Here is a 24355-nt window from a genome sequence, read left to right as displayed (position 1 = left end):
TAGTCTATATAGACTACCTAGAAGAGGTCAAGCATGTGAGAGTAGAAATACCTTAAAATAAATAATAAGAGAGCTCATTTAAGACTTGTCTTCTTTCAGCCCTCTAATTTCTGTGTGTTGAGAAGAATATTCTCCAGGATGAAAGAAGAAATGAAAGGGTTGTTTAGGTCATTTTGCAAGAACCAAGAGAAACTGGAAGTTCCAAGAGTTAAGCTTTAAACTTCCTGGAAATGTCCTGAGTTGTCAACAACATGGACAAAACACTTCAGGTTTATTTCATACATAGTATCTCTTTGTCAAAGCTAATTTTCTAAATAGCTTCTGGCTGTTTTCAGCCACCTTCCTGCAAAAATTAAACTTAGCAATTAAAAAATTATTCATCAGGTGTATTGTTTATTCACAAAAACTCATAGAAAGAAACATACTCCTTATAAATTCAGCATCCTCTCTAATTCTCTTTGAGTTTGCCTGTTTGGTTTTTTTTAGACTGTCAATAGCACCATTGAAGTGTCATATATATGCAAAGCTGCTTTAGTGTGGCTTACCTAAATACTTGTATTCATGAAGGTTTTAGTAAAGCAGGTAGGATGCTTTATGAGCAAAGATAACTCACATACACTGTAAAAGGCAGAAGTGGCCTTCCCAAAACCAACTCCACTGCTCTCTGTACTCATACTGGAGTTCTATACACAAGGAAAATCTAGACCTCAGCCCAGTTTTCAGTTAAAAACCTTTTCACAGTAAAAAAAATCAGAACTCAGCTGCTAAAAATTAATAATTTTTCTATGCAAGCACTTATTTCTATGTAGTCTTTATGGTATATTTTTATAAATAGGTGAATAAAGCAATTTTATCATTTTATAAATATCAAACCATCTCCAAATGAGGGATCAAATCACAAAGACTGGAGTTTAGCACTACCATTGTCAAGATTTCTCAGGTGTTTTTGCCAATTTTTTCCCCTGCTCCCTAAAGGTTTTTTGGAGGGAACTGAGGAACTTGGCCACCTCTGAGACATGCAGGTTCCAGCAGCACCCCTGAATTGTATATGGCCACAAAAATCCCAAAGAAAAAGGTGTCTTGGGCTATGCTGGACCTGCTGAGCTTGCATTGAGGAAGAGATATGCATGCATAAGACTGTGTTTGTAGGTATTTACTGCCATGCAGATCTAACAGCCTGGACATAAAAGGACCAGTTTGATTATGTCCTAATAATGGAAGGTTCTGTCTTAGGCCTTTCCCCTCTCTGAAACAATGCAGTGGTGTTTTATAGAGTGTTTTTGTTTTAAATTCAAAAGCCTCAGAGAAAGGAATTGACATTTTTAACCAGCCTAACATAAACAAATAAGTCCTATTATATCAGGCTATGCCAGCCTGAGTGAGAGAGCCTCAGTAACATTGAGATGGCACTTGGAGCGTCATGACATGACCCTGATTTAATTATGTTGTGGTAGTCCTCATTGCTGGAGACTCTTTTCATCCCCAGTATTAGAAGGTCAGTGTTGCCTAGGCTCACTCTGTGCAAGGGGAACCAGCATGCCCCTTCTTCCTGTGCTGTGTCCTCTCCTCCTTTCCCTTTGTCAGAGACTGTGCTCTTCCAAAATCCCATGTCACATGCTCAGACTGCTGGCACTGACACTGCTGGATTAGGGCTCCAGTGAGAGTCAGGATCCCGGTTCTACCTGCTTTTAGAAGAGCTGGCAGACACCTGCACTCTGCTTCTGGAGCTTTGTGTAATCAATTCTCATGGTCTGGAGAGTCAGCACCACTGAAAAATGAATTTAATGCATTTGGCCTTGGGGAATCAAATGGCTACAGAATCTGACATAGTCACAGCAGGCTCATGTTCTGTTATCAGCTTATTAAAAATTCCAGTTCCCAGTCTAGGATCAGTCATAATTCCTCACAACCAGCTTAGCAGATGGGAGCCTATTAAGTCTTCTGTAATGAAAGCTTACTGAGAAATACTATTAGTTTAATATTAAAAATTGTTTTGAATGAAGTTAGATTCTTTTCCACTTTAACTTCTCTCTTTATTGGAGAAGAGACTGGCATCATTATCATAAAGCCTTGCAATCATGAATTTTCTGATGCAGTTCTGTTGAAAAATACTGTTATCTCAGTTACAGAGGTACTGAGTAAGTAGATGAATGTAGCAGATCTAAACATGTCTGTGTTGAGAGGGTTGGGTGTTGTTTTTTCTTTTTCACATCATTTCTGGATTATGAATATATAGGGCCAACATATGGAATAGCTTCAGTCTGCAGTGCATCCACGGCACAGCTCAGCAGAGAGAAGCAGGGCTGTGGGCTGCATGTGCTATGATCTCGCCTGGAAGTAAATTCTGTGGCAGTGCTTATAACTTAAATCTGAAGATGACTTATAAAGAGTAGAACCAGTTTAATAGCAGCGAGATTGCAGAGGATAACTGCAGAAAATAGGAGGTATTGAACAATTCCAGGGAAGCAAAACTTGACTGTCAGTTCTGTCAAAACTGACAAAAGATGCAGATATCTGAAGTGTGGGAGAAAGACTGAGGAGTAGAAGGAAAAACAAACCTGGGGAGGAGAAGGCACAGGAAAGAGGCCTTGCAAAATAAAGTGAATATATCCAATTCAGGCCAGTAAAATTCTTAGTTCACCTGTAAATTGAAACAGCAGGGCTCCAAAATAATTTGTCTGTAGACAAGCATGCAATGGTGTATTTGTTGCCAGAAGAACCTAACAGTGTTCCCCTGCCCCCTCAGGTCACTGTGGATGTTAAATGTCATAAACTTGTTTTGCTCCCACTAAAATCTATTCAATTTATGAATGAAGTATAGATGCAATCCAGTTCTTTAATCACAGCCAGCATTACCATACTGAGTAATATTTCACCCTGTTTAGAATTGTGTATAATTTCCCATTTTTAATGCTAATTTAATTGGTCTCTTTTACTGGGAGGACAGTAAAGAGATCTTTCTACACAGGTGAAAGATGTTAAAGTGTTAAGGTTGATAAATCCCTCCCTACAGCTGTCTGGGATTAGGTGCAGCAAACTCAGGAGAAAGCTAATGAGTATAATGAGTACTGATTAGAATAAATTCCAGCTGTAAGCCAGTAGTCCTGTTTCTGGGAACAGAAGAAATTGGTTCCCCTATGCATACTCCTTTTTATTCTTACATGGAAATGCAGCATGTGTTTCCTGGAGATTGATTTTCCTTTCAACACTGAGCTGAGCTAGGGAAAATTAAGAAAAATAAAGTAAAATCATAATTGAAAGAAAAGCACTTTTACTGAGAACCATGTATAACTTGTCCCTTATTCACTGATCCTGACAGTACTGATGGAGATTTAGTGATGCACTGTACAACTGAAGTCAGGGTTTGATTGTCTCAGCAAGACATTACAAAATTACTGAATCCCAAGAAATGTAAACAGGGATCCAGCACTGATCCATGTTCCCAGGAACACTTCATCCCAACTGCAGCCAGAAGTGTAAAAATGTGCTTGGAGTGATGCAGAAGTTTGACTTAACTCTGCTATCAAGGAGGGAGGTGAGATACAAGAAGTAGGAGGGAGTCTTACACCAAGCAGACAAAGTGATCTGTGGGCTCCATTGGAGCCTTTATTGATAAAGTGCCTCTGGATCCAGCAAATCTTTACTCCTCTCTTCACTACAACATTGAGTAATATTAGATAGAAATACAGTCTTTTCTCCAATTTCTAATTTTTTGATATCTATGATGTTAGAAGGTTACAGTAACTGATGTGAATATTAGCTAAAGTACTAATCCATGCAGTCAGTGACTCAGAAGGCTTTGTACAGCAGTCTGAATAGCAGAACACATGGTAAAAACTTGGTATCTGCTGCACTTCTAAAAAAAAAAAAAAGTCAAAATTCTGATTTTGTACTTTTAAAACCTGTAAGATTAATGTCTCTGTAGGTGAGAAGACAGAAGAGTTCAGACCTGTGGCCCTCAGGAACATTGCTGTGACAAGAAACAGCTTAAAATATTCAGGTTATGCTAAACCTAATCAGTGATTAGGTAGCATTTTGCTAGGAAGCTTGGGAGATATTTGATACAGGGGAAGAAAACTAGGCTGCCCTGGCTGTTCTAATATTTGAGTTAAAATACAGCTGTATGTTTCCTTGACAGAAATGTATCTGCAGCTCCATAAAGAGCAGTTCTCAGACTGGTGTTTGAAAACTCAGCTCAGTAATTCTGAAGTGTTGGTACAGTTGGAGAAGTTACATTTTATACTTGAAGATGCTGTAATCAGTGCACATTCAGTCTGCAATTCATGGCCTGAAAATAATAAATTCTGCCTTTTTATTTCAGTACTTTGTTACCTTAAGAGTAGTGCCTGAGAAGATTGCAAAGGAGGCCAACTAGAATTGTAATTGCTGTGCAGAGATTGCTTTGTAACTTCAGTTTCCATAGCATTAAGATCAGCATTGCCTCTCACCAAAAAATCCGTCTTATTTTGCCTCAGTTCCAGCATACAGGGGTTAAGCACTGTCCTCAATCATTGCTCAGGCTGAATTAACTGAAAACCCATTTCCCATGTCCCAGTATATCAGTGCTAGACATGCTTGAGAAGAATTATTTTCTCTATTTCTTACCACCTATGCTCTAAAAAATTTCCAGTCTGCCACTATTTTTTTTTAAGTTCTTCCCAACACAGTGCAGCTGCTGCACATTAACAGGCCCCTGGTGGGACAGGACTGCATTACCCTGCTGAGAGCCCTCACCTGGCACCCACAGCTGATGGAGCTCCACTCATCAGCCACCCCTCCCTCCCTAGGCTCCTGCCTTTTGTCTCTCAAACCACATTCAGGTGGCTTCCTGCAATGTGTTCCAGAATATCTAGAATGCACTGCATTTTCCTGCAGGTAAGTGACATCTTTGAGCATTCACTCTTGGAATTTATAAAAGGCTATTGCTATAGAGATACCACTTATGGCAGTTTTAGGGCCTGGATACTAAATGAAGAGTCTTAGATGTGGGTGGAAAAACTCCATTACACTGGCTAAAAAAAGGGTTCTCATCTCCATATGCTTTAGGAAAATCTGAGTCATGGGTTTCAAACTGTGCTTGTTACAGGCTCTGTGCTTCTGTATCTTCAGCTACACTGTAGTGACTTATAAGCAGGGTCAAGTGTACTGTAAATACATTTAAGTATTATTTAATATGGATAATATTTCCACTAGAAGATTGAGGCCATTGCAGATAAGAACTTTTCTGTCAATAAGAGGCAATTTGTTCTGTTCTTGACAAAAAATAATTTTGGTCAAACCAGATGAGATCTCTGTTGTTTTCTTGCAGTGCCATTCAGAATTATTATAGCTCTCCATCTTAACTCATTTTAGACATGTATGTGTAGTATACTCATTCCTGAAATGGTCATACAAGCAATTTGTCTTGCTTGTGGGCAGTTTTTTGCAGCCTGTGCAGAGCATTGCAGTGTTGTGACTTAGATTACTATTTTAATCCAATGTAAAATAAAATTTTGTTTATACTGCAGTCACAGTATAGAAACATCTCTAGTTTGCAGTAAGAGCTGACTAAATCAGGGGTAACCCCAGGGGATGGATGGCTTGTTGTTCTGAGTTTCTTCTAACTGACTACATAGTAAATAAGTATCATTATTATTAAAGGAATAATGGGTATACAGAGTGCACTGAGAACACCTTGTGAGTCTCCTGGTTCTTTCAGTAGTGAGCAGGGGCAAGTAATCACTGAGAAAGTTTTGCCTTCTCTGATCTTCTCCTTTAAAACTTCTCTTCAGATACACTATCTACTTTAAAGCTTTGTTATGTCAAGACTAATTCTTCAAGGTAACAATAACCAGAAAGGGCTCCATATGCTATGTTCCTTTCATATCTCCTGCTGCGACTAACATGACTTCTGCTTTGTTTCTCAGAATCTAGAACCCATGTTTCAGGGTTAGATTTACCACATGATATCTTTGCAATGATTCATAGATAGATTACATCCCTGGATTTGTCAGAAACTAAGGATTGAGAGTTTTCTTGTGGTGTCAGAAGTTCTACAGGGATTCTATAAGGTTCTAGGTTACAGTGACAGGATTTTTTTTTGTAAGTTCATAATGCCTAAGAAATTACTCCCTATATAGCTCCTCTAATCCTTTAGCTCCATGCCAGTTTTATTGCTCAAGCCTGGTTAAATCAAACTGTTCTCCCAGTTGTGTCATGCAGGTGAGGAGCCTGAGCTCACTTCATGCCTCAAGTAACTGCACAGGTCAAGTTTATCAAAAGGATACAACAATGAAATGCAGAGAAACACGGATACTGAGAGTATGTTATTTCCCCCTTCCAAATCATGCAGCAGATCACACTTGTCAAGCCTGTCTAGAATTAGCTATTTTCTTTAACTATTTCTTATATAGTTCATATAACCTCTGCTTATTTAGAATCACCTGGGTGCTGTGTGTACTTTTGGACCCCATCAGCTAAGAAAGATGTGAAGATCCTTGTATGTGTGCACAGAATGGCAGCAGAGCTGGTGAAAGGGCTGGAAGGAGGTGTCCTTTGAGGGATAGCAGAGGGTTTTGAGCTGGTCTGGTTTGTAGAAAGGAGGTTTAGGTGTGATCTCATTGCCCTCTACAGCATCCTCCAGAGGGGAAGTGGGCAGGGAGGAGCAGAACTTCTCAGAGAAGGTATGCAGTGACAAGATGCTTGGGAACGGTTCAAAACTGTATCATGATGAGTTCAGACTGGACATTAGGGAGCATTTCTTTACTAGGAGCACGGTCAGGTGCTGGAACAGGCTTCCAGTGGCAGTCAATGCCCAAGCCTGTCAGTGTTTTAAGAGGCATTTGGACCAGGCCCTTATAACATGCTTTAACTTGGTCAGCACTGGGTGATTTTTGTAGGTCCCTTCCAACAGAAATAATCTATTCTAAAAGCAATATTTGGTTTAACAATGGGAGATACTTTATGGCATCCAGATAGAAAGGGCTAATAAACCAGCAAAAAAAAAAACTTTAAATATCCTTTAAAAAAAGAACTTTTAATATCAATGCATTATCTTTTAGTGCACTATGTGACTGCTAAGTTAATGGAATTATTTTCCTTTAGTTTTGGTAAGAGCAGGTCAGATTCTAAATGTTTGCTTTCAGTACACGTTAAGGAAATGCCTAAGCTGAAAATTGAAAAGAGGTCCCATTTACTGCATAGTGATCAAAGCATGACCCCTTACTGACAAGAAAGAAAAATTGAAAACTAATTTCAAGGTTCAGGATTAATTCTCTGTCAAACTGACAGAAGAGAGCCTACACTAGAATACATTTAGCATAAATGTAGAACCTTCTCTTTATCTGTTCCTTTCAGAGTGCAACTTATTACTTTGATTTCATGGTTCCATAGCATAAGCATTTTAAAAGTTAGCTGTCTGAATTTGGTGAAATCTCTACAAACACAGGCTTTTTTACCAAATGAATCCATCAGTTTGCTTCCTATTAACATCACTGTTCTCTGCTGATGACCTTTTCCTGAATATGTGTTTTTCCATCTTCCCTGCAGTAATTGCTGGAAATGATTGTCATGTAAGGAGCTGGCTATGGCAAACAGGAAACATCAAAGCACTACAGCCAGCATGTTGGATCACAGAGCCAGAGCTTGCCCGACTTCATCTCACACCAGGGAGCCCGAAAATGAGGAAAGTGACCTTCCCATTGAAGATTATGCAGCAAAGGAGGCAGAACTAGCAACTGTCAGACCAGGTAGTCCTACCCCTGTGGAACATGAGTGCAATGACCATAGTGGAGATGGTGACTCCAGCTCTGACTATGTAAACAACACTTCTGAGGAGGAGGACTACGATGAAGGCTTGCCAGAAGAAGAGGAGGGGATCACATACTACATCAGATACTGTCCAGAGGATGACAGTTACCTGGAAGGAATGGACTGCAATGGGGAGGAGTATGCTCCCCATGAGGAACACCATGTTGAAACAGATGAATGTCAGGAAGCTGTAGAAGAATGGGCTGAAAGTAAAATTCAGCACCAAGATGAAAATGAGGTGATGGACAGGCAAGAGTGGCAGGAAGGTCAAGATAATGGCATTCAGATTTTGGAGGATGAAGCATCTTCTTTGGAGATACAAGACCAAGAAGAAAACATACAGTACTGTCAAAGTGAAGGTGACTATCCGGACTATTACCCAGCAGAGGCTAATGGAAATTCACAGGGAATATCACCATACCATTCTAGAAAAGAGGATGCAGACCTGGAAGAGCAGGAAGAGGACATTGACCAGATTGTAGCAGAAATCAAAATGAGTATGAGCATGAGCAGTATTAACAGTACAACAGAAATGAGTCCAGAGCACACTGGGACTGAAAACATGGCACATGACTACAAAGAGACTTGTTCAAAGGGAGAAGCTGTTCACAGTGCTAACAGGCATGAGGGGAGGCCAAAATCACTGAATATCCCATCTGCCTCTAAGCACAGTGGAGATGTGCATCGAGGTTTTAAAGCAAAGTCAAGATCCCCAGAGGACAGACAGAAGTGGCCACAGGAGCAGGTATGAGGTGCTTTTTTTAACCAGACTGTCAGAGGCATTATGCAAGTGTTACATTAGTTATTTCAAACAAAATTAGAAATATTTTTATGTATTAATCTGTAAATTATTAGAAATATTTAAATTTTACTGTAACTGTATTCACATAATTACACTGTGTGTTTAGAAAGAGGTGCTAAATGTAATCTGCATATATAGAGAGCTAGCAAAGAGCTTCTGCACAGAGAATTCAAACAAAGGTATTCCAGATGCATGGGGCAAAACCAGTTTCTTTACACTATTTTCATTCTGCAGGGACAGTCTGGAGAAACTTAAAACTGGGGTCAGCATTGAAATAGTTGATTTTTTTTTTTTTCCATTAATGGCTCCTGTGCCATTGCCTTAGTGGTTGATAACTTTCTGTTTTTAAGAGAATGAATGTTGAATCTAGATATACTGTATAAGTTAAAAAAACCCTTCAAGAAGTGCCTGCATATTGCTGTGGTATTTTTACTAGCTGGACATATCTTGACCTTGACAAGAAGGAAGAAATAGCAGCTTTACTCTTACCAAAAATGCTGTTAAGCAGTTTTATCAAAAGAATGCTGTAGAAGTTAATTTAAACTGTGCATGATCTTTTCTTGTTCTAATGCTGAGTGGCAGAAAAAGAGTCTAAGAATGAAGCTCAAGCTTTTCTAAAGGAAGAGAGATGTGCCTTTTTTCCCTGAAGTCTCAAATTGAATGTGGTTACTTCTTAGAGAGACATATCTCATTCCCTAATGTCATTTTAAAGCCTTAACTTTGCATCTCTAAAATTATATGCAGTTGCATATTAGTTATCTTTCATCTGCCATGAATAGATCTACCTAAAAGAGTTGAAACATAACATGTGCTTGGATAACAAACTAGCAAGGATAAATGAATTATTTTGCCTTATCTGTAATTAAAATGCCTTGTTAAACTTTGCATGCATATGTTTCCTCTTTCAGCTATATAAACTCTCTAAATAGATTTTTCTATAATTAAGTGCCCCACAGTTAAACAATTTAGTGTAGGTGATTCCATTAAAATATATTAATTCCTCTGAAAAACAGTAAAAGGAAATCAAATGTTTAAGTATATGGTGATGAAACAGGTCGACCTTCATTATAATTGTGAACAAAAAAAAGTCTTAGGGGGATATTTTCAGATTTCCCATATCTGCAGCAAGTTTTTAATATTCATTACTACATTCTATTTCCAGAAGTATAATTACAACCAAATTGTGCAACTTACTATATTCAGTGCCCTACTGCCAGCATAAAAGTTCCTTGGTGAATAAGCTTGCTGATGTTGAATGAACAGCTACTAGGTGTTAGCTGGGAGCACAGAGGTTGAGGTGGCATGCTTTAGACTTAGTGATGGTCTTTCTGCCAGTAGCTACTACTGGGAAAGTTGTTCCTTGCAAGTTCTCATAATATTTGCAGAACAAATGACAAAAGGAGTTCCTGAATAAGAAGGAATTCCTCAGTGCTTGACTAAGTAATTGTTGGGTCCACCCCCACCCCAGATGATTGCCCATTCAAAACAGACTTCCATTTCGACAGCTTTTTGCTGTTTTGAAGTTTATTTATCAGAAGCTGAGCTGAACTGCATTATACCTTTATCATTCTCAATAGGCTCCTAACAGCTGAGGGTTGTGTAACACCTGGGTATTGATTGAACTGCCCTGGTGTGAAAAAAACCAAAAGCACCTAAGTATTTCTGAACTGCATGTCTGAACTTCGATTGTTATTTCCTGTCAGTCTTGGACCAGTGCCTTCATCTTATTTAATAACGAGGGAAGCACTGCTGTGATAGGTAACCCCAGGCTGGGGTTATACCATCACTTTTAATAGTAACCACAAACTCCTGTCTCAATGCATAGAGACCACTGGACTGTACACAGTGTTTCATTCCTTCAAACATGGAGACAGGAAATTAGAGATACAGCAGTAGGGGGGTATCTACTCCAGGCTAAACAAACTAGGTGGCAAGGCATACATTTCATTTATAAGGAAGGCAACAAGGCACGGCTACTGTGGGCACTTCACTGAAGAGAAGAGCACAAGCCTCCAAGGCAAAAAGCTGTGAAGTGGTACTTCTTACAGAGATACAGAGACTCCCAATTGGAGGCATGAGGTAATTCTCCCTCTACCCACCCCAAGCCTTCAGGGATGTAAAAGAAAGAGTGAAAAACAAGTTCAATAACCTTTGGCAAGCATTATTTGAATGTGTGTGTCATGACAAGACTGGTCTTACCTTGCTGTGTTCTTCTCACCTACTGCAGGTAATCATTCTCAGCTTTAGCCAGATTTACAAATCAGGCTCGGGATGAGGGCATTAGAATAAGAGTTCAGTACCCATTTCTGCCCAACTGAGATTTTTTCTTAATAGCTCCTCAAAAGTCCTTTGCACAAGGTGTGGTTGGATGTTTAGCATTAATAGTGGACTTCAAAGAATTTAGATAAAGTGCAGAGGATTTTGTTTTTCTTCTGAGGCATTCAATTCTTCTAATATTTACTATGAAACCTCAAAGGGATGGATGGAATTAGATGAACCTGTGTCTCATTTGTGAAACCAAGACAGCCGTAATTTTAACTACAATATTTAAACCATCTACAATAATTCAGTTTCTTTCAGAGTGAAAAGAAAAAATGCAAGGCTATTGTCAGTATCTGCCTGCTAAACTTACTGTTTGCAGAGAAGCTGCTTAGAAGAGCCTTGGTTTTGTTACCTTGCTAAAAGATCTGTTATTAGAAGTGTTCATCTTGCAGTATAAAATATCATGCTGAAAGGGATGACAGAGACATACATATTGCATATAGAGCACTTTTTGTGGCCTCAGTTATCTTTAAAAAAATGTAGATTTGAATGCTTCTAGGTTAAATCAAGATATACTATGTGTATGTCAGTTTTTGTAAACAATGAGCAGGCAGGAAGGTGCATTTGTTTTTTTATGCATGTAGTATGCTATCCTTAGCTTTTTTCATGTTTCTGCTCCTCTCCCTTCCTGCCTCACATAGGTAGAATTACTGCCTATTATAACATTTACATTCCTTTAAAATACACAGCTATTAATTCTTAGCTCATGATAGGTGCTAACATTGTTTGTTCTGCATGCTAAATACCAAGTAAAAAAATGTGATTTTAAAGGTTCTTATTGCTAGGTTTGCCCCAGAAAATGGTCACTTTTTAAGAAAGACCCAAAAATTTAGAGAAGGAAAAACAAAGTAAGCATCTTGTTTGACTTTCAGTGTGGGCCAGTCTCATGTCTTAAATACACATTCTCAGGCTCAAAAACTTCAGGGATGTATAAGCTTGGCTTGATTAACCTTTATTTGTAAATACTTCTAGGGAGGCACTGAAGGGGATGATCAGCACTAGACAAGCCTGAGGGAAACCTAGAATACATTGAGAGTATGTATTTATTCTAACTCACTGCTTAGCACCATCCCTATTCCTTGCAGGTTTTCCATACTTATGTTATTTAAGAAAGGCATCACATCTATGAAGTTAAACTATTTTTGTTATTTTATAACAGCTCAAATTTAACTGTTCCCTCAAACTATGAATTTTTTGCACATCCATTTGATATCTTGGTCATCTCCCAGCTAATTGTTAAAGTATCACATGAAGAAATTTTCTATTTCTAATTTCATTTCATATGTTTTACCTTTAGCAGAGAAATTGAGTATGGTCAGACGTGCCACTGATGTAATTCTCCTGAATTACCATGGTTTTTAATGTGACAAACATGAATTAGCTGACAGGTATATCTTTGTATGGAAGAGGATGAATTGAATGACTCCTTCAACTGACAGTAGCATACAGTGCAACCAGAAATTTTAACTATATGGTATCCCTGTGAAAATGTAGTTGCTTTTTGGAATGCTGTTAGATTTGCTTCAACACAAATATTACTACAATTGTAGCAGTTAGCTACAGTAACTGTTGGCTTGGCACATTAACAATATTCAACACAGGAATGGCTTTACCAGGTGAAAAATGTGAGTAATCTCGTGTAAATGTGTGCTTGTACTGAACAAAATATGAGCAATGACCTAATCTAAACCAAAGCTGAAACCACACAAAAAAGCTTTTCTCCAGTTCACTGCAGCATAGCCCTGTCCTGCCCCCACAGCAGGATGGCATGGGGCAGTCCCAGCCCCATCCTGCCACCCCCAATTGCATTTGAAATTTCAGTTTCTCATGTTGCATGTGCAGAATAAGCATCATTAAAGAACTGTAGAAGCAATGAAGGAAAAAGCAAAACATTGGACAGCAGCTGAAATAATAAACAGTGGAAGACATCTTTTGCACTAAACAGCTCCTCTGGAACCTCCTGTGTGGGAGAGTTTACTCTGTTCATCCCAGCTATGATCCTGCCCTTGAAGCACTGGCATTGGTGTGGCTGAGAGCTGTTTCTGCTGGGGAGAGGCTGAAGATGACTGTGGAACTCAACACTTGAGCACTGACAGTTCAATCAGCCTCATTGTTCCTAATGTCTGCTCTAGGTAGATTCCAGACTCCTGAGAATGTGTCCTCTCCTACCTTATTCAAGTAAATTTTCTTTACCAACAGTAAAACAGCAACAACACCCTACCTCACCTCTATCCTTCTGAAGAAACAGGAATTTGCCATGAAATTTGCCTCCTTTACAAAGGAGGACCTCAGAGGGAAGTCTGCTATTTAATGATGCTGCATATGATACTAAATCCTACTGCTTCTCCTATCTCAATCATTCTTTTATGATTATTATTATTTTATTACCTTTGAGAATCTAACCAAATATGCTTATACAAACTGCCCTAGCAGGGACACCATGAGCTCCTGCAGTGTCAGTCTACTTTCACAACTTCCATACAGGCTGTGTCCTTATACTTCCTCAACATGGACAAACAGAAACAGACAAAAGATCCCTACAAAAATTTGTGAAAGAAAATTTAACGAAGCCATTCTCTTTCCCCCCTCCAACAGCTTTGCACACATCAATGCTGCTACTGTGCTTCCTTTGCCTGTGCTGGTAGAGCTCAGTATTGACACAAACGTTTATTTCCATCTCTCAGCATGGGGACAGTGCTCTGCTGCTGCAGAGTCCAAATCCAAGAGTCTTTTGTCCATGAAAGATTTCACCTTTAGAACAGTGTGAAGAAACTAAAATGATGGACAGTTTAGAAAATGTGTATCTTAGGAATATCTTGCTGGAAGTCAGTCAGAGTATTATGGGATGCATTTGAGAACAGTTTGTAGAAAGCACAAATGGGTGTAGATGAAAAGTATTAAAGAAGATTTCTGCATTCTCCTGTGTGTTCTAGGCAGGTGTGGGGCAGAACTAATAAATAACTGTTACCAAGTGACAGTTCCCAAACCTACCAAGTATTTACTGGAAAGTGCTAAACAGTCCAAACATCTCAAACAGTTTCTCTGTGCTAATTGGCCAAGCCACAGACTTCTAGCAGTCAGCTCCTGATACCAGTCGACAGCAAAATCAATGTCTGTTGCCTAAAGATGCATTAGCGACAAAGCCTTCTCAGGAAGTTTAAATCAGAAGGCAGCATGAGCTCCTAATTACATCTCCTTAAGAATTCAGCAGAGCTGTTTCTCTGAACTCATGGCTGGTTCTCAATTTTAAATATATGCAAGGACAAAGGAAAAAAAAAACGTTTCTTTGAGGTGGTAAAAATAAATTGGCAATTATTTTAATGTCTATTGAAATTTGATAGAGTACTGAAATAACTTCGTGAAATGCTTAGATTGCTCAATTTATTCTGACTCCTCTTTTCCTAAACTTGACTTGCAAACTTGGAATTACTGATCAGAAATTTTTTTCTCCTCACTCCTGACATGCACTAGCACCATCACTAAATTAACACATAAGTAATGTAATCTTTGTGAGAGGAGAGTGTGAAGTCTGACCTTTTTCCTGTGATCACCATCAGAAAACCTTCAGCTAGTCAAGAACTGCCTCATTCAGTCTGTCATGGCAGGAGTATCCTGCTGGGCCAAGCCACTCCTGCTGACAATGTTACCAGTGCTAAGGGTGGCTAAGGCAGGGCTCAGGGAGGTACATTAGGCCATCCCATTCCACAGCAGCAGCCTTCAGGCTGCTTGTCCAATTTAACAGGAATAGGACTGCCATAACAGACTTGATACTAGGCTACCACCTCTTCTTTTAAAGGATATTTTAGATGCACCTTAAGGTGAGGACACATCACCCAATGATAAACTGTCAGCAGGAAATAACACATTACAGAAAGTAGTAATGGAAGTTTTGTCCTTATGTGGCAAATATAAGATCCATCTGCTTTGCTTTAGTTCTAGAGAGACAACAAACCTGGCTGAAAGGTCAGTCAGGTCTATAGGTTTACTTGTTCAACAAGTAACAACAATTCTATCCATTTACCACAAAACATCTCTTTCCCAATTTTTCCCAATTTTTTTCTCCTTAGAGCCTACCACAAGGAACCTTTTTCAACTGGAACCCACTACAAAACATCTCTTTTCCAAAGAGCTTAGTCATCTTCAAGATGAGTTTCATAATATATAAGCCAGTACACTGCTCTCTGAACACATTATTTGCTAATGTCAAATAGCATTGGTGCTAAAGAGATGGGCAGGTGTGGAAGATACGGCTCATTATTTAAATGTTTAAACATACTAACAAAGCATTGCCATGCCTTTGAGCTTTTCTCTCAGACAAATTGTGGATAAATCAGGGAAGTGAGTAACCTGCTGCTTTGCAGGAGAACAATCCCCAGCAGGAAAGTGCTTCATCAGTGCTGAGCACCACAGCAGTTCTCAGGATCACAGGCAGCAGCTGTGAGGAGGACCAGTGTTGGTGAGATGAGTGTTTGACTGACAAGCCAAACAGCTCACACTGGAGCAAACAGACAGGTGGTACAGAAGAGCAGAACTCACTCCTCACCAGCCTCCAGCTACAAGAGACTTTATGCTGCAGAAAGGGGTTATAAAGGTGGTCTGGGTTCCTGGGAGGGGCCCCAAGGAATTACCAGGCCTGGTAATTAACCACCAGGACAGGGCCAGACAGGGCATGGGTGGAGTTTCAGGCTTGCTATGGAAAGATCTCCACAGGTGCTTCAGTGATCTCAAGTAAGTGGAGTCTGATTTTCCTCTCAGCCTAAAAATTACATTTTCTGCTGCTTAATGTTCCTTCACATGCTGGACACTGCCTCAGTACTTTCTCAGAGGCAAAAGTATTAAACACACTACACCTACACTACATAATATTTTTACATCATTGCATTGCAGAATCTTTTATCAGAATCTTACTCTAGGGTGACAGACTTTTAATGTAGCTGTGCCCCTGTGCTAGTATGCAGTCAGTTCAAAATTTCTGCTTTTGTTTTAGGTCCTACTCTAAATTACAAGCCAGGGTATAAATTAATTATAATACCTTGTGTTTCTCTCAAATGTGATTTTTCATCTCAAACCAGCAACATAAATTGGAAATTCTGTAAGAAACATGAAGAAAGCAAGTATCAAGTATGATAATTTACTTCACTTTAGTTAGATCACTATGACACAAGTATGAAACAACTTTCAGCCCCAATGAATACTAGAATTTATATTTTCTAAAAATTATTCTGTAAAGAAGCTCCAAAACAGTCCCTTGGTCTAGAGGCATCTCCTTCCAAATGTCCAAGACTACGCTGTTTGTAGCTGTGGATGCAGCTACAACTCCACATAGTTCTGTTCCTCAACTCTGTAAGTCCTCTGGAGTGAAAGGAAGCCTTTCTCCCTGTACTTGCTTCTGCAGGCAGTTGTTGGGCACAGAAAGTCTGAGAGAGGCACAGCTCCCTTACACAGGCTGCTGCTGAAGGCTGTGCTACCTCCAAAGCTGGGAGGATCTCAGTAATGTGATGTTACAGTCAGTTTTGTTTGCAGGAGGTGCTCACAGTGACCTCTCCATCACAACCTTTTTAAATAGCAAAGTGTTAATAGATCAGCCAGAGGAGGAACATATTGTTTGGACAGATGTGCCTAAAAGGAATGGATGAATTCTTTCTACCTGAGATTCTGCCTAATTAATTTGAGCTGCTCAACACACAGACAAAACTCTGTGGGAAAAATAACAGCCTTCATTTTTGGACACCAAATAATAACAAAAAACATTGGTTATATTCCTTGTAGAGGTGATGTGATTGATCCCAATTTTTGTGAATTCTGCTTGGGCTTCTCTTTGGAATCAGGAAGTGCATAATAACCACATATAGACTACATATGTGACTGGGAGCCAGTAAGCTTTGTTCATGTTCTTGAGATCCTGAAAATAGGAGTTCCAGAAAATCACACCTTTGAATAAATCAAAACTGGGAAGCTATGCAAATGTTTGGCCGGATTTTCTATTAGGATTGTGTGGGATTACATATGCAACAATTACCACAGAGCATGATTGATATCACGATCCCCAGGGCTGACTGAATCCACTGAGATGGCAGATTTGAGACACAGACCTATTTTAATGTTACAGCACCCAGGTGATGCTTATAAAGGCAGACAATTCTTTCTTTACATGCAGGTGCAGTTTCAGTTCAGTCAAGTGTGTGGTAATCAGAACTGACAGAGCTTTTAAAGTACTGACATTCTGTTATACAAATTAGAGTTAATGTATTTGCTGTTTAATGTATCTTCATTGTGGCCATGTCATAATCCCTGCTTAAAGGCTACTTGATCTAAATCCTGCCACTTTAGGGAATCATGTATGATTATTATGCTTGTTTTATTAAAGTCCTCTAGATATTTGTTTACCTTATTAATATATTTCACTGCACATCAATACAGATTGCTCCCTATTAGTTTAGCCATGCAATATAATTAGATTTGTCTTGTCTCAAACAGAATTGTGTTTACAAGCAGGGATATGGTGGGTTTCCCAAATCTAGGTGTATCTCAGACTTCAGTCTCAGCTAGTTGTTTTGTTCTTCAAGTCCTGCTTACTATTTGGGAAAATCTTTGCTCTGTGTATGTTGTCTTACCTGAAAATTATCCTTACTGAGCTCTGATGTGTCTGCTTCATTAGCATAATTTGTTCTGCTGACTAAATCTTAGTCATAGAGAATAATTTGTCTAGAGGTGAACATAAAGACTTGCTTTGCCTGCAGCTACATACTGCATTTGAAAGTCAGAAGCCAAGGAGTTACATTCCCATTTAACATTCAGGCTGACCCTTTCAAATAATCCTCAGTGATTTCCATTTGCACAATTGTCAATACAAGTTTTTATTTCTGAAGCTTTACAATGGCAGTGGCATTTTAGCCCTCATTTTTATACACTATAGAGAAACTAAGAAAAGAGAGAAAATGAAATATCCTAAACCATACAAATTTGTTCCAGAAATCATCTTGGTTTTCCAGATTTGTAACACTGAAAATCTGAGCCATGAAAACTTCACTTTCTCGGTACTTGCAGGACATGGGCACTCTCCGTGCTGGGTGCTGGTGTTGGATGACTTAGGTCAGGTCTGGAAAAGAAATTCTGCCCCTGAGACTACTAGAACAGGAAAAAAGGGGTAGTTTAAAATAGTTAGTGTTTTCTTTGTGCATGATTTTATATTTTCTCTTTCACATTTCTTCTGAAGCCTGAGGCTGTACTGCCAGCATCCTGTAGATTTGCTTGGCCTATGAGGAAGGACATGCCATGAAGTATCTCCTACAGACAGGATCCTACATTCAGTGCTAGAATTCTGTTTTTCAGATTAGAGATGGCCATTAGGGCTGTTTTGATTTTGTGCAATATTGAGAATAAACACATTTAAAAATTCTGCCTTTGCTTTCTGATTTATTTGGACATGATAGCATTTGACTTAATTTCATATGAAAAATTTTCATTGACATAAAGTAATTTAAATTTAAATCAGTACTGTAACTGCTACTTAATGATAATTGAAATGTCCTATTATTTATATCAAAGTAGATATTTTATTATAATTAAACAGCTGAACATTTTTATGTGAAACTGATATTTGCTAAATTACAGTAGGAAATTCCAACTGCTCTATCACATTATAGATGTACCAGTACTGAATATTGGTATATATGTATACATGGTACCAGTAATGAATATTGGTTGTGCATAAATAACTTCAGCTAAGTAATGGAGAACACGATAAATAGATTTTCATATGTTAGAGTTTTGTGAATTTTTATTTGATTTAATCTGGTCAAAATTTTCTTATCATTGTATCATTGACTTCCACTGAAATCTCTACTTTGTTTTAAAGCTTTCTAGAAAACAGTCTGAAGTCCTTTCTTTTTTCTTGCAGGTGTGCAATGGTTTAGAGCAGCCCAGGAAGCAGCAGCGTTCAGACCTCAATGGCCCAGTGGACAATAACAATCCCCCTGAGGTAGGTACCTGGGGCTGCCAGTTGTGCTGCCTGCCTTCCTGCAGCCAGGCTCCCAGCAGGAAAAGCAGCCCTCACACTGTCAGCCTTCTCCCTCTCATGTACACAAACCTAGGCTCCTTTTCTTTTCCTGAACTGACAATAAATATCATATCTGCCTACTCTGAAAAGGCTTTGAACTATACCCATGAATTTTTGCTGCCTCATCCATTTTATGTAATTGTCTATGGCATGTACTCAAGCCTAAAATTTTCTGACGACACACAGAGTAGGGAGAACACTTCAAAAGTTCTCTCTTTGGATTATTGGAGTGCAAAAGTGGCATCCAAAAGAAATCGTGTTCTGCTTCCATTCCTCCCCCACCCTCTCCCAATGTCAATCCTGGCTTAGTCAGCTGTGAAGAGACACAGTGATAGACAGACCTGCTCTTGTCACTGAAGACTGGAGCAAAGACATCTGAGAAAGCAGAATGAGTTATGCTTGGGGCTAGACACAATGAAATGAAATTGAGACTTAAAAGCAGAGCTCTCTTATCTCAAAACCATAACATATTTAGCCTGTAGCCTGTTAAATTAACGAACAGACACATTTCTAAAGCCTTTTCCCATAATGGAGAAATCAGCCTCTTTCCTGGAAATGGGAATGATTGAGGAGGCTGGCAAAAGACAAAGAATGGAAGGACTATATCTGTTCATTGAGACTAGGGACAGTAGCCTAAGAAGAGCACTGTTATGTCCCCTGCTAAGATTAAGTGTAATTCTATGGACTGAGCAGTCAAGGACAGTTCTTTTCCTTCACTGACCAGAATCTTGCTTTGTAAAACATTGTTAAACATTCTTTATTGGAAATTTGGGATATCACTAATGGGCAATCTGATCTAGTAGGCAACTGATTGTATTGGGAATTGCTGGTTTGTATTGTTCATTTGACATCTGACTTCCTAGGCCATTTTTATGGGCTCCCACATGCCTCCCTTATTTTTTTGTCTGGTGGGACCTTAAAATACTTTGAGACTCCAGAGTACAGAGCACTGTGTAACAGGTTGGGTTAATGACTGTGATGTAATATGTTCGGTGTGCTGAACAGTGCCTATGTGGCAGTGGTCAGCTGTTTAAATATAATTACAATTCACTTCATTGTGTGAAAGTTATTTTGTTACAGCTATACCATTTTTATTTCTCAACAGACAAAGAAAGTGTCTTCCTTTCCAAGTTTTGTTGATGGTAAGTTTGACATCCATACTTAAAAGGATAAAGTGGAAGCAAATACTTTAATAAATATAAAATATCACAGTTCAAAAAGCCAGTCAAACCCAAGAGAACACAGCTGAGAAGTTTAAGTATGGAAGAATTTAATATTTTCTCCCTCCTTGTGGAAATGTCACCACTAGGCAATGGGTGCCTAGTGGTGACAAAAAGGAGGAGCAGGTAGAGCTCCCAGAAGGATTCAGGTGAAAATGAAGAATGGCTGCGAATCTGGAAGGGGTTAAAAAGGGTGTAACTGTGGGCCCCAGCAGGAGATTTATGAATGTGTAAGAGTACTGTGTTCTTCAGGGCCCATTATTGCACTCTGGGAATCTCAGCTGTCCGCACAAATTGAAAGGTTCTCCTGAAATGACCAAACAATGGTAATCCAGCCCTCTGTTCAGGAGCTTTCACATGTTTCTTCAACTTCTTCTGCAGTGCTATTACATATATTCTGTTTGAAGAAAACTAAGTCAATTTATTAACCAAAGTAGATGAACAGAAATACAACAGGATTGTACTGAAAAACATTACCATTCTCTGATTCACAGACAGATGAAGAACTTTTTATAGGGAAAATCTTCCTGCAAAGCAAATGACTACACTGTAAAGTGAGAAAAGGCAGTAGGATACTTTCAAGACACCAATACCTTAGATCTGCCATGAACATACACAATAGAAGCCTTAAAAGAATGTGAAAAAATTTGTAATGTCATTCTCAACTCAGGGAAAACTTATGCAATTTAGAATAATATTAGGATGTCTAACACATTTTTCTTTTTTTCCCTGATCTCACCATCTTGACAAGCACTTTCTATTTCAGTAATTTACTTAAAGAACTAGAACAAACTGAAAGTTCAAAGATTGTCCCTTCAGGTTGACATCTGAGGGATATTACATGGAACACTTGGCACATACTGGCTAACAGGCCTTAAATAGAGGTACATTTAAATGCATTCCCTGAGGGTAGCAGAGACAAGAAAGCAAGCTGATGCTTTGTAATAAGCATCTGCTGATTGTATAGTGGACAAGCATAAAGCAAGGCCAGCATGCACAGAACTTTAAAGCAGGCGAGACAATTCCCCCCTCACAGCGCTGCAGATACAACTGCACATGTTAATTTTACTGGGATAAAAAGGTTATGTCTTTTTCTTTACATACCAGTCAGCTCACTACTCTGCTGGAAAGGGGTCAGGATACCCTTTACATAATATAATACCTTTTTTTAGTTCAATCATTTTGCTTGCTCTGATTTTTTCTGTAGTGGCACAGTATGTGAGGATAAGCTTTCTATTAGGCTTTTTCTACTGCAGGTATTATATGACATTGTCTAACACAAATAAATACATGGCTCACTAGGAACTTATGATAGCTTACATGACAGCTCTCTGAACTCAGAGAGAAACACAGTTTTTATTATTAATTTGTGTGTAGAGTCCCAAAAAGAGACCTTCTTCAGGACCCTTCTGCACATAAGAAAAGATTATGCCAGCTAACACTGCTGTTCCCTGAACTTTGACAGCAATACCACAACCATATTCTGGTTATATTCCTATTCAGTTTTAAAGCACTTTCAGCATGACTCCTTAACTACAGTAACTATATCCATGTTTCTGTTGATATATAATATTTTTTATATGCCACATGATCATAAAAAATACCTTTTAATCTATCATATCTCAATGTCCTTTGCTGTTAGAATTGTTTCAGTAGTAGCACCACTACATTCTCATTAGGAGTATTTAGTTCCATGTCCAGTGGTTCTGGCTTTTCTTCACTCTGTCTTATCACCATAAATCTTATTCCCTTACACAGTAACAAGCATGATGAAGTAAAGAAGTCAGTCAGAAAATGGGAATTGTAGAGACATTCTGAAAGGTGACTTATGCCCTGTGTCCATTTACTGCTTATGAAATATCTGCTGCAGTGCCACACATCCCAAGGTCTCAGTGACTTCACGGAGTCAGATATTTCAGCAGGAAGCTTCACTTCTATGCTCGGAGTGCAGTCTCTAAATATTGAGTCCTTGGCTTACATGATGTTAAGTAGACATAAAAATGCATTCCTAACAAATTAATGAATTAAGTTATGCTAAATTATAGATTCTTATTTTTTTTTTGGTTGAGGGGTTTTTTTTCTTATTTTATGAATACAAATGTTAATTTAAAAATGTTTGGACCAAGTCTACTTAGTCTAGAAATATCTTTATACTCGTTACATTTGCAGATCAGCAGAAAACCAAGTAATCTCTATCACCTTGACAAGTGCAGAAATTTTTTCAGAAATAGTTATCTAATGCTTAAGCACCAATATTCTACATAAAATTCCAATCTTTCCTCACATCAAACTAACCTTCACCCGTTTGAAACCTGTTCCTTCTTCCCTTCCTCATCAGTAAGACTTTACACATGCTTGCAGTCAAGGGCATGCTTAAGTGCTCTGATGAGCTGGGATTTCAGCCAAGTCTGCATTTCTGCATTATTTAAAGCAGACAGAGATAAGGGAAGAAAACACCCAGGTGACCCAATTTGACCCTGGCAATTTTCAGCACCATTCCATCCTTCCAAGACATGTCTTGTTTTACCTGACAGTTGCTTACATTGCCTTCATCATGGGAAATATTTTCTGCCCAAGGTGTCTTTTTTTTTTTCTGTCTTTTTTTTTCTATATTATCTACTGCTGTAAGCATTTGCTGCTTGCTGTTGATTTATACATGATGTAGCTGACTTTGTTGCTAGTATTCTATGATTTTGCAAAACATCATATTTTAAAGCTGTGAAGACACAATGCAATGACATCCAACCAAAAAAGCCCCCAGTGTTTAAGGAATCCAAATAAGTAACATTAGGATTATAAATTTGCTTAACACCCTAGATTATTTCCAAGCTCAATAATTTTTTTCATACAAATTAGTTAAAAACACCGTTGATGTGACAAACAGCCAAGACATGAGAGGAGTTTGTTTCCTTTGTAGCATCTGTAGGTTGCACAGACCCCAGAGATACCCTGGGCATTTTGCTCGATGTAGTAATGACTATGAGAATTTGCACAAAGAATTGCAGTTTTACTTGTCTTCGTACACAAACATTTCAAGAAAATTAATCTAAATTATCTACTAAGGGAGTTTACTTAAACTGATTTAAACATGTGGGTAAGCCTATTTCAGAGTTAAAGCAATCTTGATTCAATTTAGTCTCATTTACTTAGCCCGAAGTGAATGAAAGAAAACAAATTAAAGCTACTTTAATTTTGAGTAAGCATGTTGATGCAGGTATCTAATGAAGTTTTGCTACCTTAACATTACATTCACATCATAAATTAATTTCCCTCTCTGCTGCCCTTGAAACAAGATGTCAATATCATGCAACGTTAGTATTTTGTTGCATGCTGGAAGAAGTACAGGTGTATGAGAGACTGAGTTTTAGATCTAAAACAACAAATTAATAACGGCATCAGAAGAGGCACCTTACAAAATACACCACCCATCTGCTGAAAAACATACTGGTACAGAGATGTAAGCAAAGAGAAGCAGTGATACAGGAACCAAGTTCTTGTGGAATTTTCATTTTCTTTGATTTCTTCTAGTGAATTAAAGATGCACGAACAAGGATTGTTTTTTAAGATATTGAAACACTTGGCTTTTATGAAGAGTTCCAGTGACTTCTACACTACTAGCTTCTCTAGGATTTCTTTGAGGGTTTTCATACTTCTAGTGAAGATTGTCAAGATATTTTTTTATGCTTTCCCAATACTTAAAAAAAATTAAATTCCACAGAATTCTATTGTGAGTTATAATGGAGATCTAAACCATTACCGGATTTGTACAGATGTGAGCTAAATCAAATGTGTTCTGTGGTATATAATTATCTTTTTGAAGATTAAAACAATGGTGTTCGATAGCAAACCAAATAACTCCAATTTGTGTGAGCACTGTTAGTTAATCTCAGGTCTCTGAAGAGTACATGACTGGTATAAATATATATCTATGTGTTTGTATACCTTGAGTACTGAATTACAAAGACTGTGGGTTTTTGCTGGGGGTTGAGATTTCTGGCAGGAGGATTTGAGACCTGCAGGGATGAATAAGTGTCAGCAACACTGCCTATAGAGGAAAGTCACTGCTTTGTAATCATGTTTATATTCTGTTGGAAGACTTTTGCTAAATTAGAATGGGAATACGAAGGATAGGAAATCTCACTAGAAGATGTATGTGTAAACCAC

General features: G+C 38.5%; 1 protein-coding gene and 1 long non-coding RNA gene across 27 annotated transcripts in view; both read left to right on the top strand.

The window, feature by feature from the left end:
- Nucleotides 1-24355, top strand: part of APBA2 (amyloid beta precursor protein binding family A member 2) — an 89543-nt gene that overhangs the window by 43231 nt on the left and 21957 nt on the right. For 21 of the 26 annotated variants that reach the window (XR_015275848.1, XR_015275847.1, XR_015275845.1 and 18 more), the window contains 3 exons: nt 7528-8533; nt 18813-18893; nt 20077-20113. Coding sequence is in view for 19 of the 26 variants with exons in the window: in XM_086849111.1 (XP_086705237.1) it covers nt 7565-8533; nt 18813-18893; nt 20077-20113 (1087 nt within the window). In the remaining 7 variants the exon portion in view is untranslated. Of the gene's footprint in view, nt 1-3106; nt 4986-5044; nt 5357-5771; nt 5821-6188; nt 6301-7527; nt 8534-18812; nt 18894-20076; nt 20114-24355 lie in introns of those variants that run through there. The other 5 variants (XR_015275843.1, XM_086849106.1, XM_086849099.1 and 2 more) reach the window with 3 other exon arrangements.
- LOC147650723 (uncharacterized) lies at nt 10546-14889 on the top strand. The gene is made up of 3 exons (XR_015275851.1): nt 10546-10669; nt 11885-11947; nt 12210-14889. It is a non-coding gene; the product is annotated as an uncharacterized LOC147650723 (long non-coding RNA).

This window comes from Cyanistes caeruleus, chromosome 13, assembly GCF_971803275.1.
Source record: "Cyanistes caeruleus chromosome 13, bCyaCae1.hap1.1, whole genome shotgun sequence".
NCBI lineage: Eukaryota > Metazoa > Chordata > Aves > Passeriformes > Paridae > Cyanistes > Cyanistes caeruleus.
This window is presented reverse-complemented; position numbering and strand designations above follow the sequence as displayed.